The following is a 26908-nucleotide window of genomic DNA, read 5'->3' on the forward strand; positions in this document are numbered from 1 at the left end:
TGAATCTTCCTCCATTTCACACAGAGTTTGATTAGAGCTGTGAAACTTCTGTTATCGTTTATCTTTCAACACTAGCTTTCAAACGATATGCAACTTGCCCTTCTTTTCAATTGCCAATTTTGTGTTGGACCCCACCTGGGACCCTGCGGGGACCCTGGGGTAAACATTATCATTTCGATAAGTAGAATTTTTCAAATAATGCAACACGTGTTTTAGAATTTTGACACCTGTATCACAGTTTTGGAATTCTAGTGGTGGCCATGCACTGTTAGCTGCAGACTGTTTTCAAATTTTGAATCTTCCTCCATTTCACACAGAGTTTGATTAGAGCTGTGAAACTTCTGTTATCGTTTTTCTTTCAACACTAGCTTTCAAACGATATGCAACTTGCTCTTCTTTTCAATTGCCAATTTTGTGTTGGACCCCACCTGGGACCCTGCGGGGACCCTGGGGTAAACATTATCATTTCGATAAGTAGAATTTTTCAAATAATGCAACACGTGTTTTAGAATTTTGACACCTGTATCACAGTTTTGGAATTCTAGTGGTGGTCATGCACTGTTAGCTGCAGACTGTTTTCAAATTTTGAATCTTCCTCCATTTCGCACAGAGTTTGATTAGAGCTGTAAGACTTCTGTTATCGTTTTTCTTTCAACACTAGCTTTCAAACGATATGCTACTTGCCCCTCTTTTCAATTGCAAATTTTGAGTTGGACCCCACCTGGGACCCTGCGGAGACCCTGGGGCAAATATTTTCACTTCGTTAACTTATGCTTTTACAATGATGAAACAGGTGTTTTTGGCGTTTTAGCATAGGTTTCAACTTTTAGGAGTAGCAACGTACTTTATGATCGCCTGCTATAGAAAATAGGTCAAAATGTTCTATATATTTTAGCCCCTACAAAGGCGGGGTCACTTCCGGGCAAGAAACGAACACCTGTTTTGGAACTTGCTAGAGAAGTCTTATCAGGAAATAAATAGAATGTCTCCCAATTCAAGGTGCAGTTTCGATATCATCCCTGGTCAGACGGGACTGAAGTAAGGATGCGATTCACGATCTAAAACTCATGAGCTTACTTAATGATCGTGAGAGAAGTAACTTGTCCTTAGCCCAGGTTGAAATTTTCTGCTGTCCTTATTTAGATCCTGGCTTGGAAGAAATAGAAGCAGTTTCTATTTTCTCCTGGACTTGCATAAAACTACCAATCAGAAAAGAGTAGCGCCTGACGACATTGAACTTTATTTTTCGCTGTAATTTCAAAACAATGCTGCCTGGACAAGAGAAGCATTAATAGTATTAATAGAGTCATACGAAAAATATGATTTTTTGTAGCACGATTTATATTATTTAAAAAAATGCAAGGATAGAGGCCTTAGAGAAGGTATGTAGTGAAATAAGTAGTGTCCACCCGAACATTACAGTTGTGAACAAATGTTAATTACATTTTTTAAAGGAATAAAAATAGATGCTTTAAGTATATTGTGCAATTTGTATACCAAAAGATAATGTGATACGGGTGCAGTTTTACTATACGGTTCCACAGATTGTAAAATGTACGGAAAAATTTGGGAAAGTCTTTAATTTACCCATTTTATGTCGAGAACAGAACCCAAAAAACCCCTGCGGGGCTTCTAACCCGTTCCTTCTCTTCCTCCTACTACTACTATTACTAACAACAACAACAACAACTACAACTACTACTACTACTACTACTACTACTACTACTACTAATAATAATAATAATAATAATAATAATAATAATAGAGCTTCCTCGTGGCTAAGCGGTTAGCGTTCGCGCCTTTGGCGTGGGAGACCCGGGTTCGATTCCTGGCGGGAGCTCATGTGGTTCGGATTCCACGTTAATCAGTAGGTCCACGTCTCATATAGCCTCGCTACTGAAAGGGATGCTAAACTAAAATCAGCTCAAATCAACTCAATAATAATAATAATAATAATAATAATAATATACTAAAACGCACGGTAATATTTAAAGAAAAAAGCGTGCAGATATACTTTTGGCGTACCACTCTAAATGATTGTTCAAAAATTAGAATTCCTTCACTAATTATCTTCTTATTCTTTCCTAAATGATTTGCGCTTGGCGACATGAAAATACCTCACATGATATAATTAAAATTCAAGGGGCATCATAAGTAATTGTTGAAAAATTACAATTCTTTTACGATTTTCATATAAATACAGCGTCCGGATATCGCTCATTTGCTGCAATAGTGACACAACTTAAAACTCGCAACTTTTCAGGAGACGAGTTTAAAGGTTTCGACATACTATAATTTCAACAGTACTTTATGTAAAGAAACTACTTTCTCTCAGCCAGTTTTACAATTTCAGACGTCTCCCTCTAGGAATAGAAAGTAGATGCATAAAGGGATTTTTTTTTCCTGTTAACTCAATAAGGGTCATTTTTAAGTTGTGTCACTGTTGCAGCAAATGAGCGATATATGCATAAAAACTACAGTGCAAATCACACAAAACAACCTCTGCTAGCTGGCCACTAAAGAGCACAAATGCTATCTAACCGAGTCAGGGCAAGACGAAGCCAGAGGTCCCGAACGTTAGCGAGTGTTGCCGAAGGGTGAAGGCACAACAGCGAAGGTGGGTATATTCATAAGCGAGGGTAGTGATAATGAATGGGCTTTGGCAATGATACGAATTTCAGTACCATTTGTCATGCTTTCATATTTGTAGCGTTTCACTTATAATAAACGTAAAATACAACTTCTGTACACAGTGCAGAAATACACCGCCGGTGGAAAATAGTTTCTAACACAGTCATCATCTGTTGTAAAATACTTGTAAGGATTTTACACTAGTAATCCTACATTTGTAAACATAAAATAAGGTGTATTACTTTGTATTTAATTCTATCGCTTGCCGAAATTTGTTCTTTATAAATATGTCTTTTCATGCAAAGTTAGAATTTTGCTTGTAAATCTTCCAAAATGTGGTGTGCCAAAAGTGAACAAGCACAAAAAATGAAACAATGAGAGTTAATTATCATCAGTGTTGTGTGGCCTTCGTGGAATTTTACTCTCTCTTTCTCTCTCTCTCTCTTTTTTTTTTGTGTGTGTGTGTTGGGGGGGGGGGGTTCTTTTGCGCCAACAACAGAGCAGATATCGCTGCTATGTTTTTTCTTTTTTATCCTCTTCGGATGAACTCATTTTGTGAAATAGAAAAACAATAATAGTTACGATTAGGGAGTTGATTGCCCTGTACGTAACACATTCTTCAAGTGTTTTTCGTCTGTTTAATACATCGAACACGAGAGGCTCTGCTGGTAAAAACCTCTCTAGCTTTAAGAATCGTCTGAGACCCCTATATCACCTCAGAATAAAATAAATTGCATGAAAATTTGAGTTAAGCAACACTGTCAAGTTGTAACCTGGTTTGAGTGCTCAGTTCAGCTCCATGTAAGAAGGGCTTAACCAATGTACTCTTTAACGCGATGAACATACACAAAAACTGAGATGAAATGGAGTGTCAATTAAATGTTATTATAATATGCTAAATCTGTAATCAATATGCCTTTCGGTTAACACTCGAAAGTCCAGAACATTCATCGCCCGTGAAGACCCGCAGGTGGAAAATTTATCCCTAAATATTTTATGTATTTAACTTTATCTAAACATTGAGGATAGGTCTTAGTTTGTTTCTGTGATTCCTATTTTTTCCTTTATATATACGTATATGTACTGGCGAAGCAGTATTATAACTAGAGATTAAGAGAGCCGTGGGCCTCAGCATAAGAAATAATTTTGTACACTTCATACTTATTTAACAGAATTCGGTAAATGTTACCCATGTTTTCTTTTATCTCAAGATGAAAATTTTCCACATGTGTTATGTTTGATTTTTAACTTTACATCGTTTTCCAATCTGATACAATCTGTATTTTAGGCTACCTGCTCTATGATGACTTATGGGGTGCATTTTCTTTTTTTTTCGTGTGTTCAATACGGAGCTCCTCTTTATCTCTGTTCAACCCTGTTACAGATGTGCAGAAAACAATTGAATTGATGCCATCAATTATTGTCTGATTTTGGGGCAACGAACTAGATAAATGGACAGCTTGTGTTCACTCTTGTAACTTATTACTTCTGAATCGCTTGGAATTCTCCTTGCACTGATTTGCTTTAGTAATATGTCTTCATTTCTTGATTCTCCAAAATTTACTTCATCACATCAAACTTTTCGCCTCATATTTTGAAGTTTTGGAAATATCTCACTGTTAGAAAGGAAAAACATGGTGTAAAGCATGAACGACAAGAACTCTCTCTAAGAACATAAGGCGAGAACTGCTTTAGTGGGGCCTACAATGAATAAAATTATGTTGATGTCCGCTAGGGAACTACCATATAAGCGATAAATTTGATAACTCCAGTGTAAATAGTATTAGTATATTGTTTCTTTAAGTTTTATAGGTAAATCAATTAATAAATGGTAATGCAATACTAATCGCTCATTAGTTGTAAGGATATTATTTATTCATTTATTTATTAAAGTAAATAATGTTTACTCTATTACAAACAACGACCAACATGTATACAAACTGAAATAAAAGTTACTTATTATAATACTAAGTATAAATTTCTTTATGGCTTTATGATGGACAAATTGTCCACTATTGAGCGTTTGAGGTAAACTACTACTATTATTATTATTATTATTATTATTATTATTAGTAGTAGTAGTAGTAGTAGTAGTAGTAGTAGTAGTAGTAGTAGTAGTAGTAGTAGTAGTAGTAGTAGTAGTAGTAGTAGTAGTAGTAGTAGTAGTAGTAGTAGTAGTAGTAGTAGTAGTAGTAGTAGTAGTAGTAGTAGTAGTAGTAGTAGTAGTAGTAGTAGTAGTAGTAGTAGTAGTAGTAGTAGTAGTAGTAGTAGTAGTAGTAGTAGTAGTAGTAGTAGTAGTAGTAGTAGAAGAAGAAGAAGAAGAAGAAGAAAGTCCTGAGGAACAGTAACATAATGTTCTGTAAGACTATTGTTTAGTTAAAATAATGAAAAGTCACAAAAGGAATCCAATCTGAACTAAAAAACAACGATCTGGTAAACAAAGGAAATTTTAAAAGAACAAATTATCCACATCTGGGTGTTCTAGGGTTAATATTTTCTTGGAGACATTATATCTGAATCGTAATGAATTCTTTGTAATTCCATTTTACAAATCTTCGAGCATTAACCCTTTATGTATGTTTTTGTTTTTCATTCTTTTTTTTGTTTGTTTGCTTGTATGTTTATATGACGCTGTTCAATATACAGGGTTTTCATAAAGTCTGGACGGATTTAATTTGCTTATAATTTTCATAAAAATGCTCATAATGAAATCAAATAAAGCGCAAACGGTAGTGGAAGGATTAAATTTTTAGTTGGCAACACTGTTAGATAAGCGGCAACTCTGAATACGTTGAGAGAGGGAGAGGGAGTGCAAGGCCAATTCTGGTGTGTCGAAAGTTCACCAAAGAGTTTAAAAAGCCGGCACCGACTGAGAGTGCAATCCAAAAGTGGCATGCTAAGTTCTTGGAGACAAGAAGTGTCCTGGACCGTCCTCGAAGTGGGATGCCGCCAACATCGCCTGCAACAGTGAGCAGGGTAAGGGAAAGCATCATCAACAGCCCACAGAAGTCGATTCCTAGACGGTCCTATGCGAATGTGTGGACGTAAATGGCGCCCAGTTGGAGGTGTGGCGGTGAATGAACTGAGCTGGTGCAGATTACAGGTAAAAATTTAATCCTTCCGCTACCGTTTGCACTTTATTTGATTTCAATATGAGCATTTTTATGTAAATTATAAGCGAATTAAATCTGTCCATACTTTATGAAAACCCTGTATGTTACGGAAATAACATTAGCTAAACTTTACTAACTTATGGCCAGTGAATTCGAAAATGACATTAAAATTTTAATGATTAGCTTTTGTTTTCGAGTTACACCTTTACCCTGAAATTACGGGTTTTGCACCAGATTTTGAGTTTTTCACATAATCAGTTGGCAACACTTCAAGGGCATATAATATTTTTCATATCTTCACGTTATCATCTCTCGCTGACCATATGTTTATGACGTTATATGTAAGATTGACGTCTGATAAGGATTTTCAGTTTGTATAAATGGCACAACAATTTATAATTCTGATATTGTGGTTAGTGGCGTTGCGATGTGTTTCCAAGTCCTTCCATGATAGTTGCTTTGTGATAGTTTGTTTGCATTTGATAGTTTGTTTGCATTCTTGTTTTGCAGACAAGTAGAAAAATATTTCGGAAGTGTGTCAATATTCCATATAATTTCTGCGGTGAAGTAACATTTGCTTTAAGAAAATACTATTGTCCTTGAAATGTCCGTTCTTCGCACGGGGAGAAAAGATTTATAGAAAATATTTGAGTCCATTTCCTCCTCAGAATATGCATTTCAATGGAAACGGATCAACCGATTTTCCGACCCCAGAAACTATGGATACGGTACCAACCTTGGTCATTTTGAACGTTTTATTTTCAACGCTTATACCAGTGAAACTTTGACTTCAACGTAATCTGGAGTGGCACTATTCATCTCAGAGAGTCCAAAAATTTGGATTCGACAATAATATCGAAATTTTTCGATTATTTTCACGTTATTTTTACACGCCTACACTCGTAGGGGTGGTAGAGTTGTCTCACCCCCTCGACTAAACTTGAGCTTAAGTGTCATCGGAACTATCACCAGTCAGCTTAGTGACCCCGAAAACTATAGATTCGACACTAATATCAATCGTTTTCGATTATTTTTATGTCACCCCTTTCCACTCCTAAGGCTGAACTAGGAATGTCTTACCCCTACAGTAAAAATTATTCAGACGTTCCAGAGTTATGCTGGAATATACACACATCATCCATCCATATATATTTATTTATAACTTTATTTTAAATACTTAACTAGTTTTCAGGAAACGAAAAGCATTTGTTCCTTACAATGGTAGAATTGTTATAGATTGGAAAAATTCTACATAAGCGTCAATATTATTCACCTGTTTTCGTAAACGGTTGGAGATGTTTGCCAGAGACTTCAGCAGATACTCCAGCGGTACCATGGCTTTTTCAAATAACCATCCTCGGATTCTCTTCTGCCCAATGTTTTAGCAATTATGCCGGTTGACAAACCCCCAACATGAAACATGACTTCATCTGATCAGAAGATATTACCGGAAAGATTGGACCAGTCTTTATACCAAGCAAGCGTCGTCTCCCTATACTCCAACCGATGATCACAGTCTTCCAGCGATAATACCTGGTAGTAAAGTGATTTCCGTGGATGAAAATTCAACTCTTCGTTCAGAACAGTTCGGATTGTGTGTTGTGTTAAACCACTTCCGTGAAACACCTGTCTTTGTGATCTCTGAGGATTTTGTGTAAACATTTCCTGAACCACCTGCACAATTTCCTCCGTCCTGTATGTTTAGGGGCTACCGCGTCTCCCTAATATCTTTATGATTTTTCTTTCAGAATGCAGTAATTAGAAGTTTCTTGTGTTATAATGGAAAAACAAATATACTAATTACCTCTCAACTAAAATTGAAATATTAAAAAAGACGAAAATTTCCCAGGTAAAATGCCGAGGAAAACTGTCGTAGTTTAAAAGCCGTTTTTCCCCACCCCATTGCATCTGTGAACCCAGTCCTGATCAGTGTTAGGTAAGGTTCGAGTATTTTATATCTATTACTTTAATTGTATTTTATCGTATACGAGGATGTTTAAAAAAGTAAGGTGAGTTTTCGATTTACTTAAGGTTAATGTAAAGGGACACGTTTTGCCGATAGATGCCACTACAATCTTCGTATCTCTCCCATGTATTTTTCACCTTTCACGAAAATTTACAATTTCTTTTACAAATTTCAACCTAGAGAGTTCAAATTTTTCGAGAAGGAACTTCATAACCTATCAAAGGGAACAATCCGTGCCGATTTTTTATTTAGAATTTTCTTTATTGTTGAAACAGTTCCATTGTTAAAGATTTAGATAACCATTTCAACAATCAAGCAATTTCAACAATGAACAATATTCTAAATAAAAAATCGGCACGGATTATTGCCTTCGATAGATTATGAAGTTCATTTTCTAAAAATTTGAAGTCTCTAGGTTGAAATTTGGAAGAGAAATCGTGAATTTTCGTGAAAGGTAAAAAATATATGGGAAAGATACGAAAACTAAAGTGCCATCTATTGGCAAAACTTGTCTGTTTACACCAACCTTAAAACCGTGCAGAGACAAATACCTGAAACTGTGTTATATTTGACACATGGTGTCACACTTACATTCGACATAGAAACCATTGTGTCCAAACATGCATTCCAGTGTGCCACCAGATCGCCCGTCTCCTTTGAAAGGAAATCTTACTTCAGATTCCCTAACGAGGTAACCGTAGTCCATTAGAAGATGTTCTTGGTCCTCACTCAAATGTTTTGGCACCTAGCCGCACACTTTCCTGAAGCCAAGTTGGTAATGAACGATACTCCTCACTGAACCACATAAGATTAACAATGCTTTGCAATGTCATGCTTTTTAATTTTTTGTCTTCGCGAATCATCGAATCGACGTCACACACATTCCTGTCGGTAATGGGCGTTGCTGGTCTGCCACTTGTCATCATCTGTCTGGTGGAACGCGTTGCATCACACATACACTTGTTTCTGCGACATGACAGTCTCTCCATAATTCTCGATTAATTTCAAATAGTTTCTGTCCCGTTGCCCATAAAATACGAATTACGAATAACACCGTGCATCTTCTCCTTGGAGTAATGTTCAAGTCGATGCATCATCTTTAAATTGTTGTAGGTACCAAAAGGGTTGGCATAGAAGGCTGTAACTGCAGTCAGACTTCCCTCACTTTAATATCTGAAAAAAAAAAAAAAAAAAAAAAAAAAAAAAAAAAAAAAAAAAAAAAACACTACACAAGAAACTCTGGGTTTTATAGAAAAATTCACTTTATTTTTTGATACATCTTTGTATATACGCATAAGTAATCAATGGCATTTGAAATGCAAAATTAAGCTGAGCGAGCTTAACAGCAAAGCATACAGTATGAACATTATTAGTATGTACATCTTAAGCATACAAACATTCAAATTAATGACCTCTATCAAAGTGCAGATTTCAGCAGTTTTCCGTAAACGGGAGATGATATAGGATTAAACGTGAGAATTTGTTTCTGTGATTATGAACCTTTGCAAATATATTTTTGTTAAAGTCTAGACGTAAGAACCTTCCCCTCGCTGATCTCCATCATCTTGAAAACTTCAGTAAATGTTGCTCAAAGATAATGGGAAATGCAATCTGCCAAAAAATGTACATCGTATAGCATAAATGACTTCGATCGTTCATTTCAATTGCCAGTATCTCGGAAACAACTAGAGCTAATCAATTAATTATAGTTTTCGTGTTAAGGAACCCCCCCCCCCCCCAAAAAAAAATATTTTGCTGTAACATCCAACTTTTGAAAAGTTCTTGAACAGTATTATTTATTATTTGTCATTTAGTTGATTTCTTAGTTTATATTTCTCTTCCAGGATTTCTCGTTTCTCTTCGGAGTGACAGTGGAATGCAGAACTATCTGCGACGTTTTAAGTTGTTTGCAAGTTGGAATTTCTAACTGCTATTCGGGAATGGTGGTTGTAAATCAAGATATAGTTTCACCTCACGTGGTATTTACTTTAATAATGGAACAGCGGTGGATGGAAGGTATGTATCTTTCTGTTTTGTTTTTCGTACTTTCAGTAAAATTTATTACTCAAAAACATAGCCATTCAAATTTACTTCAAGACTACCTCCAAGTTGGTACTTTAAAATTCTCTTTCTGTGTAGTGTCTCACTTACTCGTGTGTAGATTATTGGAGGTTGTCTTCTCACAAGGAATAGGATCGGGGATCACTCGCAACAATGATGAACGCTTCAAAAATTCGACAACGACAAAGCACGTCGAAAGTCTTTCGTTGCTCTACGTTTACACAAAAATTCACACTAAATCCTGCGACATACCTAGGTATATAAAAATTGAGTTAAACGAGCTAAGCTCTTATTGTCTTCGCATATCTTGGTAACTGCTTTCTGCAAGGCGGTTTGGCGGGATTTAAATGTCCGATGTTATGTCTGGTGGGAAACTACTTTCTGTAATGTAACGAATAGATTGACCGAAGTTACGCGTACAAATTTCATACACACTCAGGAAAAATGCTGGGAAGCCCAGTCAGTCAATACATAGTGTGTTGATAAACAAAGTCATGTTTGAATGTATTATGGAGAATACATAATTGAGATTGATTTTCCATTACGAGCTCAAACTGGAACATGCACATCTGCAAGCGAAAATATAAATAGTGCATCTGAGCCAGGAGTTGTGAAGAAATACTCCATACGCCATTGGTTTCTGAAATTCCATGTCAGTAACACAACATTGAAAAATCACCCCTGCAGCCCCCAACCAACAACGTGTTCTGATTCCTCACGAAGACCGCTGTGGTTTCTCACGAGCACCGTGAAAAGGGACCTCTAAAAGTGTTCGGTTAATTGCTTACGAACACGATATCGCTGTCGCTTGGTGGCTTCTCGCAATCAGTAAGGTGAAAAAGTTGGATTTATGGGTCCCACAGGAGTCGGATTTATGGGACAGGGTCGAACAACAAAGATCATCGTCTGGAATTATGTAGTTCTCTAAATGTACGAAATAACCGTGAAGGTTTACTGCATGTGATTGTCACTTCTGATGAAGATGGATCTGCTGTGACGGTCGTAAACGATCAGGATACTGATTGGAACGTATTCAACACCCAGGATGATTTCCGAAACCATCCACAAAAACTGTCCTTACTGATATGATGGGTATAATTGGGTGGTCTGTCATGGTTTTCTCCATCGAGGCAAAAGCAACAGTGCGCGCCCACATGTCACCCTAAAGAACGATATAGACTCTCCATGATTTAAGAGCCTTCCCAGCGACTACCACCTCTTCATCTCGATCACTTTTTGGCAAGGAATAAGTTCCCTGATAAATGGGCGGCTGTGGTTTCTTCGCATCGCAGACTCCAGACTTCTTTCATCATGGAATCCAATCGTTAACTGAGTAATGGGAATAGTGTATTTGTAGCCGAAACTACTTTGTCTAACTAAGTATTGTAGTTTTCACTCTTTTGGCTTTCGAAAATGACACACGTCTGTTGGACATTCCAATCGCACCAACCCAATAGATGGTTTGAAATCGAGATGATTATGATCTGTCATGTCTTTGAGAAATAACAGTCATAAACCTGTCTTATAACCTTAGAATTGACAAGCTTAGTACATTCCATTTCCTTTTTGATTTAAGTAGTCCGAAGCAGTTTGAACTACTTTAAAGCAGACTTTGCACAGTGGTGGTGATTATGAAACGTGACTTTTAAGCAGGACGCCCTGCGATTGATTATGTTGTGGAGGAATGGTGGTCTAAGAACTGTCCCATGGACTTAACGTGAGCACATTGAGCATATTTCCGATCTTCCTTGAATTAATCCGAGCTACATTGGAAAAGTTCTTCGGTGATAGTGTTACGCGGGATTTGCTCACTCAATTTAGTATTTAAACTTGAACACAAAGAATAGGGGAGAGGGTTCTTTTAAGACAGAAAACATACACAGAACATATTATACACAACCATGAGCAAGCTCAGAGTTACAGATAAATCAAGCAGAAAAAAATGTCATGGTTAAATTACTAAACATTATAACCGTTATATGTTAATTGTCGTGAACAAGAGTGTGATATTAATAAATATCAGTATGTTAATTGTAGTCTGACGTTTAATTTTCAGTAAATTGATACTTATTGTGTTTCTGAGAGCATTACGTAAATAGAGTACTATTCAAATTAAGGGCACTCACAAATTGATTAAGAGGACGACTGGGAATGATTTTGTAGCTAATGAAGTTGCTGTAGTTTTAGATTTAACAGCACAAAATACTGTACAAGAAATGCTTCTAGACAACATATGAACATTTTATAGCTGGCACCACATTAAATAATTGATGTTAGCATCCACATTACATACAATATGTGAAATAATATTTAAGCTACAAGACTTCGTTGCACATGTAACGAAAATACATGAGCATCATATTGTTTTAGAGGTGAATGCAGATTAATACTTATGATTTCAAGGTGTAACCCGAGAAGCAGCCTTCTCTTTTTAAGATTACTGCCATTATTTCTCACCTATCTATTTCCGTTTCTCCGTCTCATTTTCGGGAAAGTTGGTCTAAAACTATTACTGGTCGAGATGATTGCGCGAAGTAATGAGTGGGATCAAGCAGATTTCAAGGAAGGATTCTGCATGAAATAAGTTCAACACTTTGTCCGTTTTGAAAATATATTCATTAAGTTACGCAATTTCTGTATTTTGATTTTAATTTCTGAAGTTCCTGACAGATCGATGCGAACAGAGAGTACTGTTGGATGAGGGTCAGATGTTGAAAGATCCGACTTCAACAATTTATTTTATATCTGCAGTGTTGCTCTTTTACATCTGTAGTATTCCTTATCTTAGTTAGACTGATATTATTGGCAACACTGGTCATTCGCTGAAATATTAGAAATACACAGAAATTTAAATCAAACAGTATTAAAATTTGAACAAATTCAGTCAAAATATTTCTAATTACTATAGCCTTAATCTAAGGAAGATGCTAGTTTGCCATTTACAGCTGCCATTGATTTTCTTATTGGAAATGAATGTAAAAGAACAAGAGAAATTGCCAGTATTGGATAATATGTTGGATAATAAACAATTGCTAAGCTACAGTATAAGTATGAATTTAGAGGAATTTTGTGTTAGGAAAAACAATATATAAGAAATACATTTTTCCATTGTGAATAAAGACATTATCTACAAAACGTAAATTCAGATTGTTTAACAGTGGTCAGCATTTTATATGTAATATTTTGTTATATGTCGTAACTTAATCTTTTTGTGCTTTATTAATTTATTAATTTATTGTTGAAATTGTTCTATATAAATTTCACTAACAAGTTACTTTAATATATTTTAGATGGAAATATCTTGGAAAAAGTGTCAGTGTTCAATTTCTTTGATCTATCCAGTTGTAAGATAATGGATGAAAATGGGCAAAACGGATACTTGGATACAATTAATCTAGGTATACTGGAGATAGAAAATGCACTTGGTCCGAAGGTGGACGTAATGCAAAAATCAAAACTAAATAGAGTACTCAAGGTAAATATGTTAACTTACTTTCAAAACTGTGATAAATAACCGTTGAGTGTAGGTACTGAAGGTTAAAATAAACATTTCTTGTTTGTATATCTTTAATTCTTATACATTTATGTTGGTTAAACGAAGAGCAGCTCAGTTAGATTAATTTTCATATTTTTATTAATTCTGTTGATTTTTATATAAGCTAATTCAGTTAATTTTACAAACATATCCATATTGCCTTCAGAAAGTATAGGTTTTCACATAATTTTCTCTACAAATTGTTGCTTGCATAAATTTTGTGGAGCTACGTTCACTGAGATTTTTCTTTCTGATAAAATTTAATTCTTTATTTATTTATTTGATTGATGTGAGTGAAGCTAAGTTCTTATATAAAAGAAAATATTGTTACTTGTGTGTTGCATCTTGGGATATTATTTTTCTACAACATTTCGCAAACCTTACTGTTTGCTTATTCATGTAGTCCTAATCTCCGGGGTCGTCGTGATCCGATTCTTAATATTTATTTATTTTTGTCTCGAGCGTTTTGGAAAAGAAGAACGTCACTAATTAAGGTCAACATTCGTTAGCTATGTACACCTTTTTTTCCTCTTTTTAGAATTAATAAATGTGCGGTGAACAGTTTGATGATCATAAAGTGTCTGCTGGGTATTTTAATAATCTTATGTACTTGCCATTTTATTGCATCTGGAAATAAAAAGTATCTCAATGGGCTTGACGTATACCGTGACGGTATTTCGAGAGTCAAGAGCCCATCTTTACTATGTGGAAACTATTCCAAGGGAAAAGACTGGACTTTTCCAGTACTTTCTTTTCCACCCTTCTATCTTTCCCCAGTTCTTTCAAAATGTACCTACGTGTTCATGAATAATACATTTAGTTGCTCCACAGCACTGGCCTACAAATATTCTTTGGCTTTTTTTTCTTCATTGAATAGCGAAAGAACAGTTTTATGCGATAAAAATTATTGTTCACTTCATAGACTGTGTAATTTCAATCCCTTGTTTCCTGACGAATGACGGGGTTCAGCACTTAAAATAAAGCTTCATGTCTGCTTAATCAAGACCAGCTGCAAGCTTAGGCAGTTTGTAGAATTTCAAGGACAGTGTTTTTTCTAAATATAAACGTAATTATATACTGGTATGTTTTTTCATTATTATTATTATTATTATTATTATTATTATTATTATTATTATTATTATTATTATTATTATTATCGTTCCCACATATAATAATAATAATAATAATAATAATAATAATAATAATAATAATAATAATAATAATAATAATAATAATAAATGGAATTGTAGATTTGTGAATTTGGTTAAACTTTGAGTTGATTTTGAGTTTAACGTCTCTTTCAGCAGCGAGGCTATATAAGACAGGACCTACTGATTAACGTGGAATCCGAGCCACATGAACTCCCGCCGGGAATCGAACCGGATCTTCCACACCAAAGGCGCGTACCCTAACCGCTTATCCACGAAGGACCTCGTTGGTTAAACTTTTTGTTTCCACAATTTAATAGATTATCCTTTTCTTTCAATGCTGTACAATATTCTAAGTTGCTAGGCCAATTTCAATGTTTAGCAGTTCGCAACACAAAGAGTAGACTGTAAGGAAACGTTTATATTATTTTAAAACAGAAAAGTAGATGTTGAAAGTATTCAGGTGGGCGTCATGTTGGAATGCAGAGTGCTTACTTCTGGTCACTCCCATCTGATGAAGAGTTTAATGGAAACAGTTACAACGCATATTCTTTGTGTTCTGTGATAATGTTTTTGGTAACTCGGATGAATTTCTCTTCTATCGTAATTATGGAACGTGGATTAAGAAAAACAAAACAGTTCTTTTTTTCTTTCTTTAATGCAAAATTTTTAGAAGAGGCCATTGCTTCCTCGTATCGTCATGGCTAAAGCGATGAGTTTCGATGCGCGTAGTCGTAAGTTTAAACCTGGCTTGGATTGTAATGCCTAGGATCAAAACCCAAGTAGTGGTTTGGATCCTACTTCAATAGTAGGTTCCGTTCTTTATAATCTTAATATTAGATAAGAAAGTAAAGAAAAAATGTCTTGGAGAGCCCATATTGAACTTTGTGATCTGATAATAGAAATGATTAACTGTTTTAGTTTCATTAAAAAGAAACAACTTTTGGAACGAAGTGTAACTTTTGTAAACAGCGTGATAACAATAAGCTAAAATTTGTCCAGTGAAAGATTAGATTCCACACAAATAAAAGCTCGTGTTTGTGAGCGAACTTCTTTCCATTGGCCTTCTTAATATTGATTCCTTCATGTGTTACGCCATGTGACTCCTGTTAAGTCTGCTGAAATAGTTCGAATAAAATATGAGACCGCCAAAAGTAATAATCTCTTTCTAAATGTGTTATGTATCTGTAAAAGTAAAGTTTTCGTTATTTGATATAACACATCTACTTTTGAATAGAAATACTTAAATGAACTTAAAATACTTTTGTCTATCAGGCATACGCAGAAAGGCTGCATAAAAGTAAGAGTTGCAAATTTGTTTATTTCGAGTTAGGTTTGGATCATGTCTGGGTTGCAAAGCATATAATAATTTGAAATGCATTACTATGATGAGACTGTTAAGTACTATATGAGTATCCCCTTCGGAATTTACAGTTATATACAAACAGTGATCCATTCTTCTGTTTTCGCATTACAATGTCTTATCTATTTCCCAGCCATTCTCCTGGATGAAATAGAAGTGAAAACCAGCTACACAACTACCTGCAAAGCTACAATTATTATTGTTAACTCTGTACTTCGGGAGGAAGTTTTGTTTTATCATTTTGTCGGTGGGAAAGGAGAAGGGGGAGACGTGTTTCCACTTGATTGTTTGCATTCAGCGTCGGGGTCATATGTAAAAGTAAACTTCAAGAAAACTAACAGTTTTTTTTTTTCTTAATGTTCAGTTTCTAAGATATTATAATAAATATTAACAGTACAAATGTTACACAAATTTGTGATAGTCTAGTTGCGTAATATTCCACAGTCTATACCGGATGTATCAAAAGTCCGGGGCCATAGGCTAATTCCGTTATGAGTAAAGATATGAAAAAATAGGAAGAAAGGAAAGTTGTTGGAAATAGAAGGTTTTTAGTCTAAAATGCTGGATTTTTTGCGATCGCATCAGCTGTTAGGGCTCTACAATGGTAAGGCTTCCTATGTCAAATGAAAGAGCAACGTTTTCAGTTCACTAGACTGTTCGAACGAAACGTAAGATCAGATGAAAATGACACGGGAACGTGTACATTGTTGTGTGAGGGAACCTGAAACACTTCGAACACGTTTCCCAAGACCCAGTCCCCGCCAAGTGAACTTTTTGGTGGACAAACACCGTGTGCATGAGTGTCCTCGGGGTTCTCCCGTTTCCTCCCACTTTCTTCATTTCACCGTTTCATTCATTACTCATCATCACCGTCACCTTTAGCCTAACCGACATAACCGTGGGACGTAAAACTCAAAAGATTTCATTTTATTTTTACGTTTCCCAAGAATGATGTATTGTTGGTATGGTAAGGGCCCAAAGGAACAACCTGTTGAAGTGGTAGCGTTTCTTTTTCATTTATCATAGGGAGCTTACAAGCGTGGAGTGTAAACGCGTGATGCGATTGGAAAAAAATCCATTTTAAATTAAAAAAAAAAAAAAAAAAACCTATTTCCAAGAACTTTCTTCTCTTTCCATTTCGAAGATCTGTAAATTCGTTGAAATCTCGAATTCGATTTTTTTCACGATCACCATATTTTCTTCTCTCCTTTCGTCGCTTGAAAGTAAAAGTGTGAAGAATATGTGAAGTATATGTTAATTAAATATGAATTACTGTAAGTAATGTGCAAATCTCGAATAATAGTGTCACTTTATGCAGCCCGCAGAAATTCATTCATGAGGGAATGTTATTCTAAAAATATTAAGTAGAGTAATTTCTTCCCATTCCACAGAATTTTCCCGCTCTTGGGTATTAGGTGATCTAGTTTTAAAAAGTGTTATAAATCTTTCAAATTTGCGAAACTATCATATGTTAAGTTGGCAACTTTCATATAGTATTCAAGTCAAGGCGGAGTCTCCACCTCGTGTTCTCAAACGTAAGAAGGGGAAGCCTTTAAGAAGTGGCGACGAAATAATTTTGAGTTTAAATGTATTCAATTCATTTTAGCAGTAGTATATCGAACTGGTAATTGCAGATAATATATTGACGTGCATTGAACTTTATTTACTCCCTCTGTGTGGTTATTCCCAATGATTGTTTCGTTCCTATGAATTTATAGTTTTTGTCTTCCCGCTATAAGAGTCATCTAGCTGCTTTGAGACACGTACAGTTTATTTATTTAGTTATTTATTTTATTTTGACTATCCTTTCGCTAGACGCTGTATAGCGTATCTGGCACATTGAGAAATCAATGAGGGCAAAAACGAATGTTGATAAAAACAATTTGTAAGATGATTAGAATTTCTGGTGTGGAAGGAACTATGTCTCGACAGAAACTGTAAAATCACACATAGAAAGGGGACTGGGTACAAGAGGAACATCATTTCTTGTCACGTCGTAAATACACTGTTGGTGAGTCATCCATTCCAAAGATAAAAACGGTATTTCGTTGTATGTTGTATGTTAAGGAGTTTGGTTTACCAATTTACTCTATATACAGGGTGGGGCAGTCAAACTCTCCTTTTCTAAGACGCACGTGCGCTAAAGGTATGTGGCGGATAGAGTAGCTGTGACTTTGATGTACACAGGGAAGTATAGTAACATTCCAGAATTGGATCAGTGAATAATGAATTTCTGTGTTAATACGTTTGACATAAATTGTGAAAGATAGTACATCCACAACGCAACATTTTCGATGGTTCCTAATATTCTTCTCCCAGGTAGAGTAGTCATTGCTTGTTAGGTTCACAACTTCAAAACAAGTCAAATAACACAAAGAAAAGGTACTTCCAAGAAGTGTTAGGATACTCGAGAATGTGGTGGCTGTAGGACTTGCGATGACAAGAAGCCCTCAAAAATCTGCCCGGCTGAAAAGTGAACTATTTTTTGACATGTGCACTAATTTCCACATGTGCTTTGATCATTTGTTGCAGTAAACGAAAAATAGAAAATACCATTTTTTAAAAGGGAGGGAGGTTAACTGACCCATTCTGTAATGGATCACCAGCAAAATTGGTTCAAATGTAGAGTCAAAAGTTAAGAATGAGTTCGTTTTTGAAACGAGTATTCAAACCAAGTTTTTGCGTTGATCAGTAATAGAGCAGAAGCGACGATAGATACATTGAAGCGGTTTTCTGCAATCGATTAACTGGCTCAAGAATACATTTAAGCTCTCTGATAAAACCGGAAGTGGTAAAAATCCACTCAACTTCCGGTTTTAGTACTGATCTATATAGAGCAAAAACGATAAGAGAGAGCAAGAAGAGGTTTCTTGAAATCGATTAACATTGTAAGAGTAGCTATTCTCTCTTAACCTCGCATTCAAACGAGAAGTGGTAGAAATCAACTACTTCCGGTTTTAACTTTGCTCACCATAGAATAAAAACCGTAATCGATAGCGAGAAACGGTTTATTGTAGCGAATTAAGTGCCTCAAGAATATATCCCACCTCCAGCGTAATCTCTGCTGACACCGGAAGTGTCAGAAATCAACCACTTCCAGTTTTAACATAGATCATTATAGAGTAAAAACGGTAAGAGATAACGAGAAATGGTTTCTGTACTCAATTAAGTGTCTCAAAAATACCTTTTACTTGCGACCTTAACTATATACTAAAAGAGAAAGTGGTAGAAATCCACTACAACTTCCTGTTTCAGTATAGGCTCTACATAGAACAAAGAAGTAAAGAGATAGTGATAATCGATTTATTGTTGTAAGAATATATCATCTGTCTTAACTGCTATTGAAACCGGAAGTAGCAGAAATCAACCACTTCCCGTTTAACATTGACATCTTTAGAACAAAATCCGTAATAGATAAGGAGAGGCCGTTTTCTGTAATCAATTAAGCATCTCTAGTACGTGTTCCATCTCCATTCTAATCTCTCTAGTAAAGCGAGAGGTGGCAAAAAATAACCACTTCCGGTTTTAACGTTGATAGTTATAGAGTAAAAATGGTAACACATAGCAAGAATCAGTTTTCTACAATCAATTAAATGTCCCAAGAATATATCTAATCTCTCTATTAAAACAAGAAGTAACAGAAAATCAAGTACTTCCGGTTTTAATTGATCACTGCAGTACTCGAGTGAAAACAGTAATAGAGAGAAGCGATTTTCTGCAATCAAACATCCCAAAAATACATTCCATTCCACTCTAATCGTTCTAATAAAACTAGGTGTGATATAAAAATAATACCACTTTCGATTTCAATATTAATTTAAGAAAATATTATGTTATACAAACTAAACTCCTTCATGTAACATACACGTGATACTGCTACTTTTTGTCTTTTTTCCGTACATAAAATTTATGCTTATATTTTTATTGTTTGTCCATTGAATTTTAGCTTTTTTAGTACCAAGGCTTATGAGATGAAATCTATAGTTTAAGGTGAATTCCAAATCTTCGTAATGCTTTCAATACTCTCTCACCGGGAATCGAATCTAGGACTACATATAATACTAGACCAGCGGGTTTGGTGAACAAACATTTTGTGCTTGGGTTCTTCCGTTTCCTCTCCCTTTCTTCATTCCACCGTTATCATTCGTCGTATTATCACCGCCTTCCTTATCCTCGGTGCATAATCGTGGAACGTTAAACGAACCAACAGACAGCAGCTGGAAAGGCATTATGTTTGTATGGTAAATGTGTCTACACAGTTGTTTTGCATGTTAGACATATCCCGTGCACTTTCTTAAAGATGATGATGTATTTTATTTTGGCAGTATTTGTTATGAAGTATGTTAGACAAAGTAATGTGAGAACAAAGTCGAAATGTCCGTGTCATATGGTATTAGTGTACATATTACTAACAAAGGGGTAAATTTAGGAGGTGCAGAATTTCATGTCTTTTGAGACGCAAAAACAAGAGGAAACTGTGAAACTAAGCATTTGAATAAATAATTAGAATAACTAGTTTCTTCTTGAAGAATGATCAGTTAATTAAATTATTTTCGTGAGCTGCAACCCAAGTTTTAAACGACATCAATTACGAAGAAAGAATAAACAAATGCAATAAACGTACGAAATATAAAGACATTCATTTATCCATATCACTATCATTACGTACTTATAGTTATGAAGTGTTTTGATACGTTAATAATGATTCAAAATTTACTTTTTTCTCTATAATAACTTATGAGAATGTAGTATTCATTTTGGAAACAATTGCTTTATATTAAACTTATATTGATTTTGTTTCTCGTGTCGTTTTCAAATTTGAAAATTATAGTAAAATCAGCAAAAAAATTTGCTTGAATCTTTTGTGGTTGTACCTTGAAGGTTAAAGCAAGACAGATGATACATATAGCTGAATGATTAAGAAGAAGTTTGAACGAAGAAAATGGGAGGAATCAGGAGAATTCCGACAAAACCCATGGAAATGTAGTCACGCATCATTGGCTTCTGGTCTCGTAGGTTGAACTAGGAACCCTTCGCGCTAGATATGAGAGTTCTGCAACTGAAACTACGTTGTCCCATGTTTTTTCAGAAGATACGTACAGAGTTGTTTTCATATAGTACGAGTGTGTATGGCAGAATTTCTGAATGTATAGACGTCTATGTCTCATAAGTTTTACTTCTATGTTATTATTTATTTATTTGTTAGTATTATTTCTTGTTTAAGGGGAGCTTTCAAGGAAACTCGAGAACTTTGTTATTGTGCTGTATTTCACCCTCATCAGCAGATTTAGAGGAGTCAGAAAATTCTTTAATTTATGCTCAAGACATTAAAAATAGACTGACAATGGTCACTACTGAAGTTAACAGTATTGGAGAAGCGGAAGAAAACTTAATTGCAAGCACAACTACAAACTGTTTATCTGCTCAGGAAGAAGGCTGTCACTTGAGCGGATCTGAAGATCGTAACATTAGGGAAGAAATTTTTGGGTAAGAAAACTCTAATCAAATAAATGAAAGTCTCTTTCACTCTCTAAGAAAGAACCTTCTTTTCTCTCAGCATGTAGAGTTAGTTTCAATTTCATTTAATCGTAATACTTAAAAAAAAATTATATCTTGCAGTACATAAATGAAAATAAATGAAATGAAATCTTTAAGTTTTACGTCCCACGGTTATGCCGGTTAGGCTAAAGGAGACGGTGATTATGAGAGATGAGTGAAATGGTGGAATGAAGAAAGTGGGAGGAAACGGGAGAACCCCGAGAAAACCCACGAGCACGGTGTTTGTCCACCACAAAGTTCACTTGGCGGGGGCTGGGATCGAACCCGGGACCCCAAGCACCAGAGGTGAACGCTCTACCACTGAGCCACCGCGCCCCCCAGTACATAAATGCGTTACCAATTTGGAAAAGGGAAATGAAATATGTATGTCAATAAAATGAGATAGATGTTTACAAGGGTTTCCTTATTCTCATTCACACGCACGCTATTTCTTCATATCAACTGAAGCAAATAAACAAAAAGAAAGAAAGAATATTAGTTGAAGTAATTAAATTTGTAAGAGAAACGGAACAAATCCATGGAACTAAGATAATGCAGTATTACGATTTTAAAAGCATGGTTGATCGACAAGTAGGACTTAAAGTGAAATGATTTCAAATATACACATGCATCAGATTCAGTACTTTTTATTATTCCACCTTCTAGTCTCCCTAATTCACGGAGTTGATTTTGTTTAGTCAAGCCATATATATTGCTGCAATTTACATCCATCTGGTAAGTTCGATTTTAGTTGGACCATGCATAATCGGAATCGATAATACAAGTGAAGGGTAAGGAGAAGAAACAAGGGATGTCCATGTATGTGCTTTATCGGGTGTTTTATCCTATCTGTTGGTGACTCCTGGTACTATTTGACTGTATATGCCATGCATGCGTAGATGTAGAAAGGGACAAAAGATTTGACTAACCCTATTCTTTTACGCGATTTTCAATATTAAAATGCCGTTTTCTCGAAAATGCAATTTTGTGACATTCCTTCTTTTTTCCCCCTTACCCTTCAAGTTATAATCGAAATCATTTAAATTTTCACTTTAGTTACTAGTATAGTAATATTTACAGACACACATTACATTATAATTTTGAGTAGTCAGTGCAGAAAGAGACGTAAGTGTAATTCAGTAATATAGCACATATGTTGACTGTAATAAGTAAAAAAGTGATTGAATGCAGTCTAGTATTAACCGCATTAAGTGAAAAACTTTAACATTACACCCCTCTAATGATCTCAGTTTATTTAATGTCTCGCGAAACTGTATGGTAAGTATTTCGGAATAGACAACAGGTGCAGAACCTCAAATGTGACAAATGTTGTGTTCGAGTGCGGTAAAAACAACACTTTTCAATATATTGTGTATTGCTTTTCTTCATAATCTGTAGATGAGTATAGTGTGAGAATATGCTTCAATAGAAAATTGTACATCAAATGGGAAAAGATCTTTAAAAAAAGAAAGAAAGAAAAGAACAAAAGTGCTGTGTGGTTAACCAGCAAGTAGAAGAAATAGTCAAAACTGTCTGCAATATGATGATTTTGGGAACAAAGAAAAAAAGAAAGAAACGAAGTTAATGACTTAATTATTCACTGCAATGTAATAGACACATATCATTCAAGCAACTACATTTATCTCATAATGTGAACACAGTCATGGAATTGATTGCAACAGCAAACAGTATTAATTTATGAATGTATATTGTTTTGTTCTACACTCAAACACTTGTGACAATAATATAAAGTATACTATAGCTGAAAGTGAAAACAAGTATATTCTGCAGTTCAAATATATGCCTGTTGAAATATAGCTGGAAAAATAAATGGAATAATATTGCTGGAATTTGATTAATTACATCTACTTTTATCTGTAACTTTTATAAAGTGACATAATGTATATTAATATTCAAAAAATTAGCACTCGCATTTCTTTTTAAACTTTTAACAGACTTTTATGGAAAGAGAAAGTCACATAATAACAAGGAGTCTGGAATGAAAAGATAAAGTAAGTGGTGTACCACATAATTACCAATGAAATGTGAGTGAAATCGCACAGGGACGATAGTAATTCCTAACTGGAAATGGGAAGTTATCACAGACGGTTGACTGGAGACTTTAAGAAACAGAGAAACTAAAAAGAAAACTAGAAGTGAGGGATGATTTTCAAAGAGCTAACAAGTACAATTGAGAGATCAAACCATTGTCTCCGGCTTGCTGTGAAAGTTTGCTAACTGGTGCGCTGCCAATCCTTCAGCGGAATACTTGCTCCTTAAATTGGTGTTAAACTAATCAAACCATATGCTCTGTAGCACAACTTGCCATCTGTGCCTACGTAAACATAGCTTAGTGGTTAGTTAGCAGCACGATAAGCCGAAGACCGAATTCGATTATCAGCCCAATCACCTATTTTTACTTCACTCTGTAAATGTCATTTTACTTATACCTATAGAAGATTTTATGCAAAAACAAATTAAAATAATAATAATAATAATAATAAATAAAGGTTCCATTTTTTACTATATATGAAAGTACGTAAGCTCCAGGACCAAGACGGGAATGAAGTATGTGCAGCTAAATGAAACATATTTGTTTACAAGTTGCATTGAACCGTCTTAAGGGGCGGTATGATGAATTAGCATTTGTAGTTTGTAATATGACTAACAACCATGATTTCTGATTTTGCTAATATCACTTGACACTGTGCAATAATAAAGCGTTGGGCATTTTTAAATATCAGGGAGCATGTTCCAGAGAAGTATTTTATGAGTGATTAGTTTCAACCTAGCTCCATAGAAACTAACGACATCGGCATGGAAATATCGGATATTCTCTAAAATCAGTGCATGCCTTACAGAAATATTTTGCCATTATTACTCTTTAATGCAAACCACATGTAAGTATTGTTTGCAACTGTAGTTATTTTGTCAGTCTTTGGATTTGGTAGTATTCAGCCATTCATTTTATTCGAATCTCGCGACAGCCCCTTTTAGTCTTCGCAGAGTTCAGCTTATAGTTTATTTCTGAGTGTTTTCAGAGCTCATCCGTGGCTAAGCGGTTAGCGTACGCGCCTTTGGCGTGGGAGGCCCGGGTTCGATTCCCGGCGGGAGCTCATGTGGTTCGGATTCCACGTTAATCAGTAGGTCCACGTCTCATATAGCCTCGCTGCTGAACGGGACGTTAAACTCAAAATCAACTCAACTCAACTCTAAGCGTTTTCAATATCTCTCACACACAAAGAACATCTGAAGTAAAAGAATGCATTTCATAGCGTAGGAAAAATGAAAGGAAAACTGCTAAAATAAGGTGAAAAAATTTCAAAAGAGGTGCTATTTCACCCTACTATTTTGGCAATTGTCCTTTTATCTAATTGAAATGAACTTGATTTAATTGAATTGAATATAAACTACGTATCTCTCTATAATATTGGATAGACCACATACCTATATTAAGAAAAAAAACATAAAACCGTTATGTAACAACATTAAGCATCTTTAAGTTGTTAAATGTAAGCATCTTTTTATTTGAAGATAAAACGTTTTTGTAGATGCTATAGCGTCTTTCCACAACTACAGAGACCAGTGGGGCAAAACTTTGTATTCACTTGGAGTGGCATCTCTGTTTATACTGCAAATGCAACAATACTCGTAATAATCTTTTGAAAGTGCACTAGCAAAAAAGTGTCCACGCTTGGATAGATTTCTAATTGCACTTTCTGTACTAATTAGAGGATACTGAATCCAATGAAACTACGAGGGCTGTCCAGAAAGTAAAGAACGATTGTTCGTCGAACGCGGCACCGACCCTTTCCCCCCCCACACACACACACGACTGCGATCGCGTGCGCAGCAGTTAGCTCCTTCCTTCACCTCGGTGTAAACCGAGTCTCAATGCTGTGCGGTCACGTTACTTGTTTTTGCAACGATTCAAAATGGCAACTCCAATCGAAAATGCTGCCAAATGTGAAGTACGGATTGTCACTTGTTTTCTGAACGCGCAAAAAGTTAAGCCTATTGAAATTTATAGGCAAATAAAGAATGTTTAAGGTGATTGTGCAATGAACGAATCATCAGTGAGGAAATGGTGCATTATGTTAAATCAAGTAAGAACCAGCGTACATGATGAAGGTCGGAATGGGAGGCCATTACTTGTTACGGAAGAACTGAAGGAAAGAAACGGAGAAAAAATTCAGGAAAGTCGACGTTTCACTTTAAGCATGTTACACGAATCTTTTTGGGTGGAAAACAGTTCGCAAACGATGAGGAGCTCAAGCAGGCAGTGACAGCCTGGCTCAAATCTTTGGCGGCAGATAACATCGACATTGAAAAACTGGTCCCACATTGTAACAAGTGTCTTGACAACTATGTCGATTACATAGAAAAATAGAGTAAGGTTTCGTGGTTTTGTAAATAAAGTTTTGTGCTGATATCTTTTGTTTTTATTTAACCATGCCAAAACGTTATTATTTTCTGGACGACCCTCGTATTTTAAAACATATCCATCCATGAGATTACGAAAAAAAAAATCAAATCTGGAATCTTTGAAGTACTGCTTATGTAAATAATAAAAGTGTCCAGGCTTCGGTACATTTTTAATTGCACTTTTTATGTTAATTGGAGCCCCAAAAATTTAGCTCAAAGTTGGGATATTTATTTATATACCAAATCTGAGATCACTTTCCTAAGTATCCCATGGACGGGTATGTGTATGTTCATTGGATTCAGCGTCTTTAAATGAATATAAAAAGCGCTACTAGAAATATATTCAAACGTGGGAACTTTTTACTAGTGGCATGATCGCTAGTTTTTTCAAATAGAATTTGGAATAGTAGTAGTAAAATAAGAGAATAGGGGATTAGGGGCAGGTTAAGAGAATAAAAGGCTAAAGGGCTCAGAAAGAGGGAAAACGTGTTGGAAAATTATCTATTCCGAACGGGAAGCATCAGTTTACACCTAGATTTATTCGGAAAACTCGTTTTGGCTCTAAAAGAGTGCGTATCTAAAAGTCCTAACGCTACACATAACCTTAGTCTTTTAATTTACGTGATGTGATCGAAAAGAAACCGAACTTTTGAAATTGCACACCAACCGGCAGAGGGAGCGTGCTGCGGCATCTGAGTGCACCTAGCAGCAGATTTAGATGACAAATTGCCATTTGGCGCGTTTCGCTATGATCGATAGTTGGTGAGCTATAGCCGCAGAAGTGAGCACATGCACAATCTGTTCGTCAGATTAATGATACAGTGACAGTTAAAGAGCTTGAAGAATAAGGCGTGTGTGTGAAGTTTTGCTAGAAACTTGGGAAAACATTTACAGAGACATTTCAATTGCTTTTCAATTCATTCATTGTCTTCTTGTCCTATATATATATATATAAAAAAAAAAAGTCCGCATGAGTTGGTCAGAGATCAAGGTGATATTGGTTGTGTTTTTTGATTGGAAATGCATTGTGCATCATGCATTTGTATCACGTGGTCATATGGTAAACAAACAGTTGTACCAGGACATTTTAGCGCGGTTGAGGAATGTGCGCAGGAAGAGTCCTGAATT

At 35.5% G+C, this 26908-nt stretch overlaps 1 protein-coding gene across 4 annotated transcripts in view; it reads left to right on the plus strand.

The window, feature by feature from the left end:
* The window catches only part of cos (kinesin-like protein costa), a 159350-nt gene that overhangs the window by 68457 nt on the left and 63985 nt on the right, over positions 1 to 26908 (plus strand). For all 4 annotated transcript variants that reach the window (XM_081762687.1, XM_081762688.1, XM_081762686.1 and 1 more), the window contains 3 exons: positions 9555 to 9726; positions 13062 to 13246; positions 21042 to 21304. In XM_081762687.1, the coding sequence (XP_081618813.1) occupies positions 9555 to 9726; positions 13062 to 13246; positions 21042 to 21304 (620 nt within the window). The remainder of the gene's footprint in view (positions 1 to 9554; positions 9727 to 13061; positions 13247 to 21041; positions 21305 to 26908) is intronic.

The sequence above is a fragment of the Thermobia domestica genome, chromosome 6 (genome assembly GCF_964235325.1).
Source record: "Thermobia domestica chromosome 6, izTheDome1.hap1.1, whole genome shotgun sequence".
NCBI lineage: Eukaryota > Metazoa > Arthropoda > Insecta > Zygentoma > Lepismatidae > Thermobia > Thermobia domestica.